Consider the following 18,196-nt stretch of genomic DNA (forward strand, 5'->3'; position numbering starts at 1 on the left):
TATACAATTAATTATAAATAAAATAAAATTTAAAAAAAGATGGAGTAGTTGGGGTAGAGGAGTGCAGTTCAGTGGTAGAGTGCTCACCTAGCATGCTCAAGACCCTGGATTTTCTCCTCAACAATGTAGGGATGGGAGTTAGATAGACATGGGAACAGACCAGAAATCTAAGTAACCCACCCAAGTGTACACATTTTGCTCTCCTCAGTTATTAAATTTACTACAGAGAAAAAATATTAAACTCCCACTCTTAAACTTATTAGAAATGAATAGTATTACAGTAGAGGGGAGAGTTGGAGTATAGCACAGTGGCAGAGAACTTATCCAGAATGTATAAAACTCTGGATTTGATTTCCATCACTACAAAAAAGCAAAAAACAAAAAACAAACCACTAAAAATAATGAAGTCATAGGAAATGTATGATTTCAGAAACAAGGAAGGCCTTTCTTAACAGGATGTCAAAGTCATAAATAAATAACAAAAACATTAAAAAAAATGAAGAGAGCTCAATATATAAAGATTTAAATAAATATTTCAAACTATACAAATAAAATTATAGGCAAATATATAAGCTTATAAAAGTTTCATAGCTCTATATGAAAGTTAATTTTCTAAAGTTAAAAATCAAAAAGACATATCTCAACAGAAATGCCAACATATCATTTGTTAGAAAACAAAAATGTTTGTATTACTTTAATCCCAATACTGAGGGGGCAAAGGCAGGAAGATCTTTGTGAGTTCAAGGACAGCCTGGTCTACATAGTGAGTTCAAGGACAGCCAGGACAATGTAGAAAGACCCTGTATCAAAAAATAAATGATATTAGGAGGTACAATCTTACACCAAATACCTAGAACATGTTATACTTAGTGTGTGTGTGTGTGTGTGTGTGTGTGTGTGTGTATGTATGTATGTGTGTGTGTGAAATAAAAACTAGTGAAAAAAGAGGAGAGTGAGAAGGAACATATGGGAGGGTTTGGAAGGAGGAAGGGAAATGGAGAAATGTTGGAATAATATTATAACCTTAAAAGTAAAAAATTAATAAACATGAAAAACAAAGCCCCCAAGATGTATCTTTAATAAACTTATGCAAAGGTGCGATATCACACAAAAGCATTTGCTTTCAAATATAAAGAATATGGCTTTTTCCTCCTCTGGCAGACAAATGTGATAAACATGATGAAATTCAGTGTAGGGATATGTAAGTTGAAAGGGAAAAAATGGTATCAATGCCGAATTAACTACCACTATACAGTACCAATTTGTAGTAGCTATACAAATTGACTATGCAGTGCTTTCAAAATGTAAAATGATTTAGTAAAGGAAAAAAATAAATGGAAATATCTGGTGTGGGGCACACAACTGCCTATCATGGATCAAGATACACTTTGGGAGTTAATTAGCATGATATTAGGTAATAGCAAATTTCTAAGTGTGCATTACTGCAGGGACAATGTCCTACAGTTCAGCTGGAACTCTTATTCATCTCACATAGCAGGAACTTGGTGTTAGTTTGGTCAGTATCTGTTGATCCCCTCACAATAGCTGCTGGCCAGCCGCTATCCCCGGGAGCCCTTTGTGGCTGACTATTTTGGATTTCTCCTACAGGTGGTCTCATGTAGCATTGTCTTTCTGTGTTGGAGTTTATTTGATATAATGCCATCCTCCAGGTCTATTCCTCTTGTCCTGAATGACAGGATATGTTTTTCAAGGTTGAATAATATTCTGTTTTATATTTGAAAGAATTCATTGTTCCTTTATTCATTATGAAAGGAGAGTTACATTGACTTTATGTCTTGGACATTTGAGAAGTCACCAACAGAGATGTGCATATGTGTTTTCAACAAATTGATTTCAATCCCTTTGTGTAGACACATGCATACTACTGGGTCATGCAACAGTTCTGTGTTTGTTTTTTTGATGAATCTCCATTTTGTAATTTATTATGGTATCATAATTTTACATTAATAGCAAAGGTATGCAAGGGTTTCCTCTATCTACACCCTCACTAATAGTTTCATCTTTCCCCTTTTCCTTTTCACAATGGTCATCTGAGTGAGAGTGAGATGATATTGATTTTAATTTGCCTTTCCGTGATTAGTAATGTTGAACATCTTATATGAACACATTGGCTATAAGTGTGTCTTATTAGAAGAAATGTCTATTCAGGACAATTGGTCTTTAAGAGAATTGGGTCATTTTCTTTCTGAGTATTCAGTTGTAGGAGTACCTTATGTGTTTTGAGATGTGTGGTTTGCAAACATTTCTTTTCCTATTTTGTAAGTTGTCCTTTCTTTTTGGTGATCACTTGTTTCATTGTAAAAAAAAAGATTTTTGGTTTAATGTAATACTAAATAGGTATTTTCTTTAAAAAGAATGAGGGGCCAGCAAGGTGGCTTGCTGGGTAAAGGTTCTGCTCAGTATGGCGGCCTGAATTTGAACTCCTGAACCTACATGGCAGAAGAAAGGAATGGAATCTCACAAGTGCTCCTCTACCCACCACATGTGGGCAAAACATATGCATACCACAAAACATATGCATACCACAAATGAATAAATGTAATTTAAAACAGTTCTAAAAAGTGAGAATGTTGCTCCTTTCAGTAACCCAGATTATCACATGAGCTCCACTGGAAATAAACTCTCTACTCCCACCCCCATATCTGAAGATGTCATCTCTGAATTGAAAGTGTTTGCTCAGCCCTCCACTCAGGAGAAAGGAGTGTCAGGACCCAGTGCTCTCTGGAGTTGCCCCTCTTTTCTCCTCCTATGTGTGGTCCACATCCTTTCTCACTCTCCAGGCTTGCTTCCCATATCTGAAGATCTGTGTGTGGTCTGAGCTTGCAGATGAATATGACCCCTTTTATTTGGACTGTGAGTACGCTGGTATGAGATTTTCATATTTCTAAATCTTTCTACCTCTGGCATTTCTAGACATCAGTTATCACCATCTAGACACAGAAAGTACAAATTTTACAAAGGTGGTGCTTGGAAGGAGATACCCGAGAATAGGGTCAGGGGCAGGTAGTCGAGTGTGGTCACAGGCTTTCTAGAGAATTCTGGAGAATGAGACCTGAGTGTCATGGGAGAGAGAGGCTGAAAATATCTTTTGGGGGTGAATCACTCAAGACTGACCCTTAAAAGAAGTGAAGGCAACGCCTACAACAGATATTTGTACATTTCTAGTAATCTAATGCTATTCACAGGGGCTGAAGGACAGAAGCAGTCCTAAGACATAGCGGCAAATGAACGAATCTAGAAACTGTGGTATGTTTGTAGAAGGGATCATTGTTTAGCCAGAACAAGGGAATTCTGACACCGGCACAGGCTTTGAATGAAATAAACCAGCCAAATAAACGTGACTGTGCTTGAGGCCAACGTATAAGGACAGAATACTTCCAGGAGCCATGAGAGTAAAGATCCCGAGATGGGCTTGATGCAGATGGTGGTATGAGCATGAACAATGTGCACAAACATGGTGTGTGCTTCATTGCAATTGAAAAAGTTCCAGCCTTGAGGCAGATGGTTGATGTTGCGACAGTGTCCACATATAAGACCCCTTTGAGAAGAAAGAGAAAATATGGCTGCATTCATGGAGGGGTCCACTAGGCTTGGAAAAGACTAGTGTTGGTGGGGATGAACCTGAGAAATCGGCACTGAGTCAGGGGAACATCATACTTTGGTAATTGCAGAGAATATTTTCTCCCCTAAAATCTAAAGGAGGTCAGCTTGGGACTCAGAATCACCTTCTTTAAGGATGGACAGATGGAAATGCCAAAGCTCATTTGCATTTGGAATTTCATTGGCTTTCTGGTTTGTGCTGTGCCATGGTACCTGGCATCTGGAACTTACTACATCCAGCCAGCATCTCTGACTCTTTTTCATCAGCCTCTGCTCTTCATTTTTTCAGGGTCCTCATTCCACCACTTCCTGTTAGGTGAGGGGTAAGACATCAGCACACAACTCCACACACCCATACTGCAGCTCCTACCCCTGACATACAGGAGCTTTGAGACATCTTACCATATCTGATGAGACAATGATATGTTTTCTAAGTCTCTCTTCAACATGCCAAAGTGCCTGTTCCAGGGAATGTTTCTACCTTTTCTTTTGTGTGGCTATACAGGTGTTCTGTGACCGTGGATGGGTCACAAGTCCTAACTAGACTGGATTCTCCTTCCTCCAAAGGGAAGCAACTGTGAGAACACAGATAAGCCACCTTTGAATTGCAAGATCATATCTCTATATTGCATTTAGGGAATTCAAACAGTGAGCTCTTTGCAGTTGTATTACCATTTCATCCTTTAGCTAGGTGTGAAGGCATATGGGTAGTTTATTTCAGAGCAGAATCACAGCACCAAAATCTTTAGCACACAATATTGAAAATAAAAGTCTTTTGTTTTCTTTGGGAAAGACAAAGGCAAAAATGATTCTTTTCTCTACATGTCATGAAATTGCCAATTCTTCTATTTCAAAACTTAGATGAAAAATTAGAACTGACAGCTTATATGTCCTTTAAGTATATAAGGTACTTATTTTCAATTTTGACAAAGTCTGTCAATAATAACCAGAGGAAAATTGTCAGAAAATACTGAAGGGCTTTAGATCTGTAGATTGGTAAGGGCATACTTTCTAGGAGTTCTCAGACCTAGTAACTTCTTTCAAGATAAATATTTTCTGTTACCCCCTTCTCTATTGAAATGAAACAAACATATAAGAAAGCCTAACTGTGTAGCTAAATAAAAATGAAGGCACCATTTTAATTGCAATATGAAGGAGAAGTGGCAAGTGATTTTTAATAAATGGTGGCGGGTAGAAGAAACTGCCCTCTTGACCTTGGAAGTCTACCTTACAATAGTAGCTTCAGGCAGGGTCCAGAGTCTTAGGCTTATTGAAAATTTATTTCTAATGGGTGATAGGATAAAGGATGGGTTAGATTAGGCACAGAAACAGTGATGTAAGATACCTGAATTGCAGGGACACTGAGTGGGGAGGTATTCTAGACAGCATATGAGTAAGACTGAAAAATAATAGGGAGCTTTTATATGAGTCACTGCAATGCAGGAGGTTTTATAAACTTTCTTTTTTTAAGATTTTGTGTGTGGATGATTGGTGTATTCCCCCATGGGCCCAGCACTCTGCCTGCCACCAGGTCCATTGGTGCAGTGTAAAGGAGAACGGTTCCCCATGGGCTCATGTATGAGAACAGCTCATCCCCAGTTTGTTGGTGGTACAGTTTGGGAAGATTATGGAAGCCTTCAGAGGTGGAGCCTTGCTGGGTGATGTACGTCACTGGGATGAGTTTAGCCTACCCCTGCTTCTGTTTGCTCTCTCTGGTTACTGTGTATAGGCAAAATGTGATTTCTCTGATTTCTGATGTCCATAATGCCCTCACACTCTTGCTACCATGCCTTCCCCTCCACAATAAACTATATCTCTTCTAACACTGAAAGCTAACATAAATCCTGTTCTCCTATAAATTGCTCATGGTTATGGCATATCACCATAGTAACGGAATAGTAGTTAAGACTCCCATGTTGACAATGATGGCACAGTGGTGTGGATGGAAACAACACACACTCAGGTCCTATCATTTCCTTAACTCTGCAAGTATTAGAAAACTAGAGATTCCCTGACCCCCAGTCCAATGAAATTATACAGGCTAATCAATTCTAAACATACATGCCCTTTCTTGTTTCTCTTCGTTGAAAATCATGTTCAGGTACATGTTCACACTTTTCTTTTGTTCCGTCAGTCTCTTGACCATCCCTGCTCTCCCTCAGTGGCCCTGGTTAGTATACTGTGCTGATGTCTCTGGGAACTATTAATAGGAAGGTATCTTTTTAATGGCCATTGTTCACCATATAAAATAATAATGTATATGAATAATGATGATAAATATACTCCAAAGAGAATATCAATATATTTGAATTCACAGTTTGAAAGTATTCTGTGTGGAGAAAGTTCTTATGGACTTCTCTCTCTGTCTCAGTCTGTCTGTCTGTCTGTCTGTCTATCATCATACTCACACCCCTACACATAAATATATACATACCAAGCTCTAAAGAAATGCTTTCTCTTTTATTTTCTTTGCTATATAGCAATCCATAAGTGTGATGCAAAGCCTTCTGATTCCATGTGGAAGGGCCTCAGATAAATTCCTAGGCTTCAGGGCCCTATGTCAGAGGCCAAGCTCTCTGTTTGAGAGCTCACGAATGGTATCTGTCCTCTCTCAGAGTTATCATGTCACAAACTCTTCTTTATATTCTCCCAGTTACATTTGACTCTATCTGCCCTTTTCATTGACACTTTCCCTTATAGTGACAAGGGAAATTAGTCCAAGGGGAGGGGCAGATGATGCTAATTAGTTTCTCTTCCTCCATAAGCCAATGGTTAGTACCCTTAGAGAAGTTAGCGTTGTGTACACCAAGACTTTCCCACACATTGTGCCCAATAACACTTGGAAATGTGAGTAGTGTGCAAGTACTTAGAGAGTTGTGCACATGAAATTCAGGTCTCTACGGGAAAGCACAGCCATGACCTGAGCAGAGACAGGGTCACCCTCATGTGGCTTTGGCAGCTTCTAGCTTTAGTGAGATGAATCGATTCTCTGAGATGATTTCAAAAGGCTGTGCTGATTATGCCTGTGATGGCTTAGAGAGTCGACCTTTAAGATTCAATTTATCTTCAAATTCATTTGTTGTAACTGAACATCTTCTCAATTTTTTGTCCCTTCTTACTGTTCCTGAAGCCATCATCCTAGCTTGGGTCTCATTCCCACTCAGGACCATTTGATCACGTTAACTCCTTCCTTCTTATGTCTCTACTTCTTCTCCAACTTCTACCTATGTTTTGTGTGGACTTCAGTTATAGTTCTTAAAAACAGAGCAGATGGACCCAACCTTCTCATACGGAGAGTTTCCCCTGACTTCAAAATGCTACAGGAAAGACTTCCATGTCCTGAATAGTTTGACTCTATCAAAGTCAGATGACCTTGACTTTCCCCAATATTTATTAGTACCTGGCTTTTTGTTTCAACCTCACTAGTATGGGTAGCAGTGTCTGATACCCAGATAAAATAAGGGGACTAATCTAAATTCAAATAACCACAGATGTTTGGGTGATGTAATAAAACATCATGTGCTGCTTGTCTGAAATTCAAATCCAGCTGGGCATCTGGTATTTGTATTTGTCACCTCTAGCCATCCTTCTTTGTTCTCTTCTGCCTTTGCTTTCTCAGACATTTACCTCTGCCTGCATCTGTCTGATGTGTATCTATAGAGACCTTGAAACTGAAATGCTGGCTTGGGCTAAGTTTTTCTCTGTGGAACTTGTCATATTCACTAGTACACAAACCATAAGGACGGGAGTCTGAGTCTGATCCAATTTGTGTGGCCTTGAGCCAGCAGAGGGAGAGTTCATTGGTATGACAGGCATCTATTTGGAACAGGAAGATGAAACTGGGGAAGAGCTTAAACAAGAAACAGGATGCTATGGATTCAGGTGACTTCAGGGTCCTTGCATGTAGCTGCATTCTCATGTGCTCTGTTCATTCTTGGGCTGGCCTGCTGACACTGTGTCCCCGGGAAGAGTCTCAAGTCCCTCCTTTTCCTCCCCAGGAAGCATGCCTTATCCATTCTCAACAGTGGCTCCCATGAGATAGTCCCACAGGGAAGAGACTCTTGTAAGTGTGCATGACTATGTATATAGATGCATTCTTGTGCATTCAACCATGCGTGTATGCATCATGACCATCACTTTGAAAGCCATTGCATGAAGATGTCTCTGTAACAGGTTCTTTAATTGAAGTGGATTTGAGCTTTTGATTGCTTTTTGGCTTTCTTTTTGATACTCCTAATGTGTGAAGATGTTCTGTTGCTCCCTTGGAACAGGCAGTTGCAGCTGCGTTTACCTCTAGTGTGCATGGAGGAGCTGTTCCTTACTTCCTGCTGATTCTGAGGATGTGAGCTGTAATTTATCACACAGGCCTGTTTTGATTGTAAAATCATTGGAACATTCTTACAATTTTTTTTGAAGGAGCAGGAAAAATATCCATTTGTTTCCAACATTATCAACTAGAAATAGTAATATAATTTCCATTCTGTTTCAGATACCTTTCTGCACATCACTGGGTTCATATTACATTTATACATTTCCCTCTGTTTCAAAAGAAATAATGTCATCTAGTCACATCTTTAAAAATATGAATGGCTATTCAGCATATCACTAAATAAAAGTCTTTGCTAATTTCTTCAACTTTGAAAGCCTAACTTCAGTTCTTTCCTGTTATAAACAATAGAATGGTGACTGTTTACACTCAGAGAGTGTTTTCAACTCCATGTTGTTTTTGCCATCTAGAACTTTAATCACTAATTCAAAACCTAGAAGTGCTTTAAGCATCTGAATCCTGCTACTTGTCCCATTCCCACTGTTTCCTGGGTTGGCGGAACATGTGTACTTCAGAAGCCCCTCAGTGGGACACTGCCACTTCATGAGAAGATGGGAGATTGGGGGCAGCAGCTGGCAAATGCAGAATAATTTCCCATTGTATTTGTTTGCTTGCTTGTTATCTCTTTTGTTTCCAAAAATGCATTGTTCGTGCTTGTATGTGATGAAGCTTATTGAATAATTTGTAATTAAGCTGGTATCCAAAGATGAGATCACTTCCTCCTTTTGTTTGAGGCAAGGGAACTTGTGTGAAAGGATACCCCAAGATCTTCTTGCTGGTATACATGTATTATACTTTCACATAGACAGGTAAGGTGAGAGTAGGAGCCAGCCACTGCATAGCATCTGGAGCCATCAACTCTGTTGCTAGGCAAGCCCTTGCTATTCTCCTCCCAGCAGCCCTCACACTTGTCCTTTATGCTGTCCTGGTTTACGTGGTTACCCCAGGTTACATACTCACATCTGAGGGTTTGGAGCTAGGAACCACAGATGAATGAGAATGTGCAGCATTTGTCTTTTTGGGTCTTAGTACCTCACTCAATATGATCTTTTCCAGGTCTGTCCATTTACCCGAAAATTTTATGATCTCATTTTTCTTTCTAGCCAAATATTATTCCATTGTGTACATACACATTACTTTACTTACCCATTCATCTGTTGAAGGACGTTTAGATTGTTCCCGTTTCCCAACTATTGTGAATGAGCATTGCTAAACAACTGCACCCACAGAGAAGTGAAGCTACCTCCCTTCACCAAAGAAGATTCTCTTCACAGCAAATGAAGAACACCACAGAAGACCACAACTGGGCAAAATGAAGAGATCAACATATGACGGGGAGCCCAGCCCCAACAACTATACCTACATCACAGCTCTTGCATCTGTGAATCATGGAACATCACAGATGCAGGGCAGAGGGATTGTTAAGAGTCAGATGTTGTGAGCCAGTCTGTTCTAGAAATGATTGCATTAACTGGGACAGTGACAGTATCAGTGGACATGTTAACCTGGAAGAGGGGTCCCCCAGACAAAGAACTATAAGAAACCAATGACTGTTGGAAGAAGGAGAATTAGCCTCCCCAAGGGATTAACCTCCTTATTGTCTGAAGAAAAGATGTCAGCCTTGAAACTACACACACACAAACAATAGAAATGGAATCAGCAGGTTGTATTTATATATATTTTCATACACACATATCTATATATTTAATCACTATATGTAAAATAGTCAAAGAAAAAGTGGCTGTCAGCTTGAGAGCGGAGCTGGGAGGGGCTGGAGGGAGAGAAGGGAGGTATTCTAATTCTATTTTAACTAAAAACATTTTCAGAAATAAAAATATAGAAAGTCTACACAATGGTGATTTTTCTGTTTCTCTCTTTTAAAAATATTTATTATTAAAATTCTTCTACCAAGGAAAAAGCAAATAAAAAAAGGACTCACCCTTTAACTCATTTTTCTGTAACTACTTCCTTTAAAGGCTGCCTTCCAAAATCACATACATCCCGATGTGCTAGGGATTAGGGTTTCCACAAAGGGGGACAGAAGTAAACACAAAAGCAGGAACCGATGCCAGACCTTGTCATAGCCCTTCACCCTCCTTTGAGTATGCGACCAACTTGGTAAATGTTCTGGTTATAGTATGTAAGCATTCTGCTGGATGGTTAAAGTACTGAAGTCTCTTCCTGTGGGTCGTTTTATTCGAGTCACTGATAGAGTTTAGGCTTTCAGTTAATTTTCCCCAATCACATTTATGCTAGAATGATGTGTGTGCACTACAGGAGATTTGGACATGGTAATAGTTGAGACCCTTTCATTTCTTTCTGCATGGACCGAGGGCAAAGTGAATGCTAAATGGGCTGAGAAGAGACTGGAGAATGTTTAAGGAGCAAGGATATATTTCATATGGAATTGCTAGAGTTACAAATTATCTTTCTTGGTAGAAGTTCTCCCTGAAAAATTTCTCAGGCACTGACTTCATGTTTCCGTTATCTAGTAACTCTTGTAAGCAACCAATACAGGTCAAAGAAGAGCGAGAGCATCTCAGGAGTCTGGTGGGGGGCAAACGGGGCTTTCCCGGTGGAGCACCCAGCCTTTCTTCAAGTTTTCTGAGTACAGCTCTGGGTCACTTGGAGGAAGTAGATTTGAGGGAAGCTAGAAGATAGCTCTAGCCTGAACCAAGGAGACATTTAGGGGTCTCCTCAAAAGGGGACATGCTATCTCATTATACGATTGGTGTATGTATGTGGTGCATATTGAAATTTATTAGTGGAGAGTGACATTTCATTCAGATTAGTTACAATTATGTACTTCAGAATGTTCACGTACATGGAAAAATAATTATTCTCATTTTAACTGTGTCTTACTTTCTTAGGAACTTTTGGCTTAGGGAAACGGTGGTATTTCCCCTTCACTGCATCCTATTGGAAAAGTGTGTGTGGTTTGATGGAGAAGCGGCGGCGCTCTCTGAGTTCTGGTCTATTCTTCTTCAACGAGGACTTTGGCAACAAAGGTGGGTAACAAGAAGCTCTATTGAGTACATTTTCCTCTGGTCAGTTTTGATTTTCACTTCTGTATGGGCATTTATCGTTTTATAAGATTCCAAGGTTCCTCTAGGTTGCTCTGGGTTCTGAAATAGCTATGGGGCTAAGCTGCAATGCTGTGGTAGTGTCTGTGTAAGCCCTGGGACCTGGCAATGGTCCAATTGTCTATTATTTACAGTGTTCCTCTCCACGTATTGTCTGTATTTGTACATATATTACAGTCTGCTAAAGTTCAAAATGAACAGGTGTAAGAAAACGAAAAGGAAAGGTAAGCAGCTGCCAAGTATAACACAAACTTTTTCAAAATGATTTCACATGTTCTAACTTCAGTGATATTTCTGTGAACAAGAACATCATTTCCTCTTAAAACCAGAGACTTTTCTTAGGACAATAAGAGTTCTGAAACATAGCAGAGCAGGATCATTCATGTCAATCACTGTATGTCATCATGACCTTTGCCTGAGGGCCAGGCACAAGACACTCACAGGGAAGCCCCTGTGAATGGAGATGGGCCACCATGGAGCAGCTAGAGCCTGCAATGCTGGATGTGTATTCTGGGTGAATATTAGAAAGTAATTTTAAACTCCAATTAACCAAGTAGATTATGGATGGGTTAGGAAATGCAGACTATGCCCCATCAGCCCCTATCTACTCCCACGTCAGGAGAAGATTTCCTGTGGACACTGTTGTGTACACAGCCTCTTTATCTCCCATGTCTACAGAACCCTGGTGTGCATCTGTTTTTGCTTCCTTACGCAGTGGTTCTCCTATCAAAAGAGATCAAAGCTTTGTTGTCAGTGGCTTCAGTGCATTTTGCCATTACCCATCTTGCTCACTGTTTTCGGTAATGAAAACCGCGGAAGTGCTTGGCATGCCTCCCGGAGCCAGGACTCCGTTCCAAAGGAACAGATGATTTGATAGCATTGGTATTGTTTTCCAGGCTCCTGAAATCTTTTCATGGTGAATGTCTGTTCTCCACACAGGCTTCTCACAGCAAAATGGCCCAGGAGAGCTGGAAGGAGGTACCCCAGGAGTGGCTCTCATGTCTGTGACCAAGGAATATGAAGGCCACAAGGTGGCTGTGCAAGAACTCACCCTCACCTTCCACAGAGACCAGATCACGGCCCTGCTGGGAACCAACGGTGCAGGGAAAACAACCATCATGTGTGTCCCATTTTCAAGAACTTATTTTCCGTTCCCATTCCCCCTCCCTCCCCCTTTTTCTTTTCCCCTTCTCCATCCCATTTTTCTTCTTCTCCTTCCATTTTTATTTTACTTTGATTTCAGGATAGAGCTTAGTGCTTCAGAGGAAAGAGCAAGCTCTCTCTCCAAAGCCCCTCCCCCGGTAGTCTCCAATCATATTTTAGACCTGGAGTAGATTCCAAGGGGAGAGGTGGATGGATATTTTGTAATACACCCAACTTCTTTTGTTTTCTGCAAATAATCCAACATGCTTTACTTTAAGCGTTTGAAGTCCTTTGACACCTGCTAAAGTATAACTTTATTTGAATAATTATAGGCAAAGAGCTGAGACCTCTTTATAAACCTTACGAATTTTGCTTTTCTTTTTGTCATCTTCTTTTCTTTTGACTCTTTTCTTGCCAAGTCCTGGATTTTGGTTTTGGACAGTAGTTTCAAATTTGATTAAAGAATTCAATCATGTAGCCTCAGAGGCAGGGAAATGAGTTCAAATATCCAAAGCCTTGAGCTGGCTCTGGAACAGTGCCTAACTTAAGGCTAACTGCAAAAATTACCGCGTGTCACTTTTGAGCAAATCACTTCTTATTCTTTTTCTCCCCGGATGTGCACAGGTCTAATGTATGATTAGTAAAAAGGATGAAGGGGAAGTGGTCTCAACCTTAGTGAGAACGGCAGAATAGTAGTGTCAGTGGAGCTCCAGAAAGCTCTCACTGGAGACAAATCAAAAGAAGAGCATGGGTTATTTGTGTTTGTACCTCGAACACTGAAACAGTTCTCTGTTCTTGGAACTTGCAGATTGGGAATGTACGAGTTACACAAGTAATAACTCAGCGAATGTTTGCTAATGCGCATGTCTTCCCAGGGAGCTTGGGGCACCTGTCTTACAGAACGAGAATTAGATACGAAGGTCCTGGATGTTTCAGGGTTCACTAACTACTTGTCTTTTAGTGAGATTTGGAGTACATTTGGAGTCATTTTAAGTGCCTGCCTCTTACTTACTGGCAGTGCTTGGAGCCTGAGAGCCAATTACTGAACTGGGTCTTTACCATTTAAAACAAAGGCCCTTGAGACTCATACAGAGTGGATCCAGTTGAATCTCTGTGACCACAGATTTGCCTAGCACAGATCAAAACTATCTGAAAAATATTGCATCTGCCCTAAATTTGTACCATTATTTTTTATTGTCAGCATTCATTAAAAAATATAATATATGAATGCTCTACAGTACATAGAAAAATTATATAGACTGAATGTATATTGTCATTTTTATACACTAAACTGGAGTATCTAAATTTTGGTGTGAGGGGACTATTGTGGAACCAACTCCCAAAGATAGTTGAGGGATCATTAAATTTATGACTTTATTGTATTCCCAAATAGGTTTGGACATGATTTTAACAAAGATTTGCTAATTGAATTTCTTTTTTTTTTTTTTTTGGTTTTTTCGAGACAGGGTTTCTCTGTGTAGCTTTGCGCCTTTCCTGGAACTCACTTGGTAGCCCAGGCTGGCCTCGAACTCACAGAGATCCGCCTGCCTCTGCCTCCCGAGTGCTGGGATTAAAGGCGTGCGCCACCACCGCCCGGCTGCTAATTGAATTTCTTAAGGCATTATTTATTTATTTATTTTGGTTTTTCAAGACAGGGTTTCTTTGTGTAGTTTTGGTGCCTTTCCTGGATCTTGCTCTGTAGACCAGGCTGGCCTCGAACTCCCAGAGATCTGCCTGCCACTGCCTCCCGAGTGCTGGGATTAAAGGCATGGGCCACCACCGCCCAGCAAGGCATAATTTTTGTACAGTCAATATGATGTGTTTATGCATTTGTCCAGTGAGGGTTGACATATTTGTCTGATGTCAGAGCAAACATCACAGTGAAGACAGAACATTTCTTTTCCCTTCCAAAATTTCGGTGTCATCTTTTGGCCCTTACCCCTGAGTGGCCACAGACCTACTGTTTGCTAATTTGTTTACTTATTTTAGAATTCCATATAAGTGGAATTGAGCCTACCTTCTTTCAGTCAGGCTGTTCACCCAAGTCTGACACAACTGTAGAGGTCTACAATCATATTTTACCCCCTGGGAGACAGGGCACCTTCATATGTCCACCTTTCACATTTGGACAAACCAACGTCCCCATGAATTCCTTATGTTTTAATTGACCATGTGGAAAATTGGTCAGCAGAAGGTGTGAGTTCCTTGTAAGCTGCATACACCACCTGGGAGCTGAGTGGCTCACTGAAGCTCAGATCATCCAGGTGTTTGTACTGAATCTTTGTTCTCTGCAGATCCATGTTGATGGGGCTCTACCCTCCCACTTCTGGAACCATCATCATAAATGGCAAGAACTTGCAGACGGATATGTCCAAGGTCAGAGAGGAGCTGGGAGTGTGTCCACAGCAGGATGTTCTTCTGGACAACCTCACTGTGCGGGAACACCTAGTGCTCTTTGCCTCCATAAAAGCACCTTGGTGGACCAAGAAGGAGCTACAGCAGCAAGTGAACAAGTTAGTAAACAGTTCTCTATTCCCTCTTCCTGTCTTTGCCCCATCCTGCAGGAAGAGAACACAGAGATATTTACTATCAGCTCTATCTAAGTATGAGAAGAAAAAAATTAGCAGATGAATCTTGTATATAGAAGTATGTCAGAGCCAACAGCCCTGGGGATTTTAGAGAAGGCTTTTATGGAAAAGAACTAGATTTGATGGTTTGTCTTGGAAATGCGGGAGGAACTGAGGCAGCATGGCAAGAATGGCTAGACAGGAGGTAGAAGTTTTGTGTATCTGGAAACAATGAAATGCAAAGGAAGACAAGGAAAGGGGTTGAAAGACTCCTATATGGCATGCAAGGGAACAACAAATGTATCAGGCATGTAGGTGTGAATGAGCTGAGGACTTCATTGGCCTGAGGTCTACAAAGTAGATATCTCCATGCCACAGCAGGTACACAGCCTTGGGAGAGACTGTAGACAGAGAAGCAGCACCCCTGCTGTTTGCCTCCCCATGGATCCCAGCAGAGGTGAAAGAAACACTAATCACAAACCTAGAATGACAGCTACACAGGCAGAAATCACATTATTCCAGTCTACCACAGCCTGGAGAGTAGTATGGGCTGCATCACAGGACCAGTGTGGCCATGAGTGGAAAGGGGGACACATAGGAAACTAAGGAGAAGGCAGGTGATGGGATGGGGTGATGGAGGAGATTTGTTTTGTAGCAGTGAACAGATGGGGGTGCTGAGGGAGTAGGCTAGCAAGGGCTCCCAAGACCCTTCTGGAAGTGGAGAACATGCTGTGGTCCCATTTGAAGGTATCTTCCAAGAATAATATGGAGACTGTCTCCAATTTGCAGACATGGTAGTTGATCCTCAGAGAGATGAGCAACTCATACAGGGATGTGATGGTCTTCCCTAGTGCTCTTACAAGTCAAATGCACTTGACTGCCTTTGCTTTGGGTTGCAGCATGTAGGAACAGAGGATGTTCTGTTTCCAGGATGACTACACTATCTGGGCAGGGGAGGAAGGGTTTTCCAGGACATTTTAGTGCCACTGCCTTGACCACAGCATACCCAGCCCTGTGAACATTACAATGGTCTGCGAAGCGAAAATTATTTTTTACCAATTATGATCAATGAGTCTAATGAATATAGGTGGCAGTAGCTTTAAAATGTGGTCAAGGCATGTCCCCTAGCATCCTTTAGTAGAGATCTCAAGGGGGTTAGGGAACACTGGCTCCTTATGAAAGCTTCCTCAGAAGCATGGTTCTCTGAAGTCTTAACTGAGTAGGCCATCTTCTACATCTACAACAGAATTGTCTAGGTTTATACACAAGATTTTAGACTGATGGAGCAAAGCAGTGTTATGGGCTTTCTTTTGTTAGAAATAGAACAGACAAGCTCACACACCCAGAACGGGGAATTCACATATGCCTCAGGGCTAGGATGTGAAAGCAGAGCATCAGGGGAAATCCCTGTGCAGCTCCCCCTGACAGTCTCTCAGTGCAAGGGTTCAGGAGGAAGTGACAGAGCGCTTCAGAGGAATGCACCGCTGCCCAGGTTTCCTTGGCTCGCTCTCGGAAGAGATCAGCATTTAGATCATTTCAACTTGAGATAGCTGCCTATGTTTAGACACCAGCTATGACAAGGGCATATGTAAAACAAATCAAATGTCCCCCTGGACAGATGCTCACTCTCTGAGGGTCAAATGCAAATAAAATTCAAAGTCATGGAAAAGATCCTCAGGGGACAAGAGCCATTGTGGAAAGTGGCATATGGCACCACAAAGTTTGTTTAGATGCTTCTTTCTCCATTTCCTTCTCTCTCACAATTCACCCCATTGGCATGTTGCTGTAAAATGCTATTCTCTGTTCACCTCATAATATCTTTTCAGAGTGAATGATAGCAGAAATAATGTAAGTAACAATTATCTCTTGACTGTACAGAGAACAAGCTTACTTTATACCACTTAAAACGATCTCAAGCTTGAGTTAGTACTTGATATGAAATAACTGTTTGGATGATTACATATATACTAGATAGTCATTGGCTGCATGATATGTATTCCTTTGTACTATAAAGACATAGGTCACTTGTTTCAATTAAAGTTTCTTTTGTATATTTGTAGTTACCATACAAAATGATGGATTTCATTGTGACATTTTCATACATGTTTGTCATTGGACTTTGCTCATACTCATACCCATTGCTCTATATTGCCCCTCCCTCTCCTGCTAGCACTCTTCTGCCCAAAATATAATAAGTGCTTTGCTTTTATGTCAAGTATATATGCATATATATGTATATATATTTAAATGTAGAGTCTACATACTTATTTAATTTGAAAATTTGTATGTATGTTGGGCCATTGAAAATTCTACTGTGATTGTGACTGGGGGCTTAAATCAAGCTCCTGACAATGCAACATAGGCTTCATTTTCTTATTTGGGTGCTAGGCAACCTTTAACAGTTATCAATTCACAGCATGTTACCTAGCAACAAAGCCAATTTACACAAAAGCAATCAGAATGAGATCATGTTTTAGGACAGTAGTTCTCAATTAGAGGGAGGGAAGACTGAAAACATCTGATTTGGAGCCAACATACTTCTGATTAGTGATCTGTAGCACAGCTTGTTTTCGTTAAGGTTTGAATTCATTAACACAGGAGCTCAAAGGAGGTAGCAGATCTTGTAATATCTGGAGTGAACACTTGTCAAGAGGCAGATGATGATTGTTCTGCCCCTCCGTTGATCTGAGGAAGATAAGAGTAGCCAAGAGAGGAACATCTTTGAACCTGGAGTGATTGAAATATTGTTGTTGTGTTGCTACCACACACCATTCCAGTGAACGTTATGGAACTCAGGTTGGGGACAGGTTATCTTGGTGTAAAATGAGATTAGAATGTGGAAGCAGAGCAGAGAGAGAATGATGGATGGAGCCATGTCTACGGTAACCCGATGATGACGTCAGATGAGGAAGAACCAGGCAAAAGAGAGTGGCAGCAGGGAAAGAGAAAGACAAAAGAGTGAACCTGGCCCCTTAAGGGAGATGAAGGCATTGATACCTTAATTCTGTGTAGAGTTCAGCGAGATGAAGACAGATAATTGATCTTTGCTTTACTACACAGACACCATTAATGCCCTTCAAAAGAAAAGTTTGGGGATGGAGGTCTTTCTAGAGCCATTTAAGGAGAGAAGGCAAGGGAATATGGCAATAGCACTTTTTTTTCTCCCCAATGGGAGCAGAGAACTAGAATGATGCCACATTGGGAAAATGAGGTTACAGGATGGTATGAAGATAGGAACTGTAGCATCCTATCTGCCCACTCCTGATAGTGGTCCAGCAGAGAATGAAAGATTTGATGAACTAGAGAGGAGACTGCTTGATGCAACCCTGCTGGTTACAGGGCAGTGAAGGGACCTTGGGAAGAAGCTGAAGACCATCTCTCCAGAGAGTCCAGGTGGTGCAGCACACAAGGCAGTGGAGGGCAAGGCAGAGTGTCTGGAACTTCTATTCACTTTC

General features: G+C 40.9%; 1 protein-coding gene across 2 annotated transcripts in view; it reads left to right on the forward strand.

Moving 5' to 3' along the window:
* Abca13 (ATP binding cassette subfamily A member 13) overlaps nt 1-18,196 on the forward strand; it is a 432,541-nt gene that overhangs the window by 190,050 nt on the left and 224,295 nt on the right. For both annotated transcript variants that reach the window (XM_076545963.1, XM_076545964.1), the window contains 3 exons: nt 10,819-10,956; nt 11,971-12,151; nt 14,469-14,687. In XM_076545963.1, coding sequence (XP_076402078.1) covers nt 10,819-10,956; nt 11,971-12,151; nt 14,469-14,687 — 538 coding nt within the window. The remainder of the gene's footprint in view (nt 1-10,818; nt 10,957-11,970; nt 12,152-14,468; nt 14,688-18,196) is intronic.

This window comes from Peromyscus maniculatus, chromosome 10 (genome assembly GCF_049852395.1).
Source record: "Peromyscus maniculatus bairdii isolate BWxNUB_F1_BW_parent chromosome 10, HU_Pman_BW_mat_3.1, whole genome shotgun sequence".
NCBI lineage: Eukaryota > Metazoa > Chordata > Mammalia > Rodentia > Cricetidae > Peromyscus > Peromyscus maniculatus.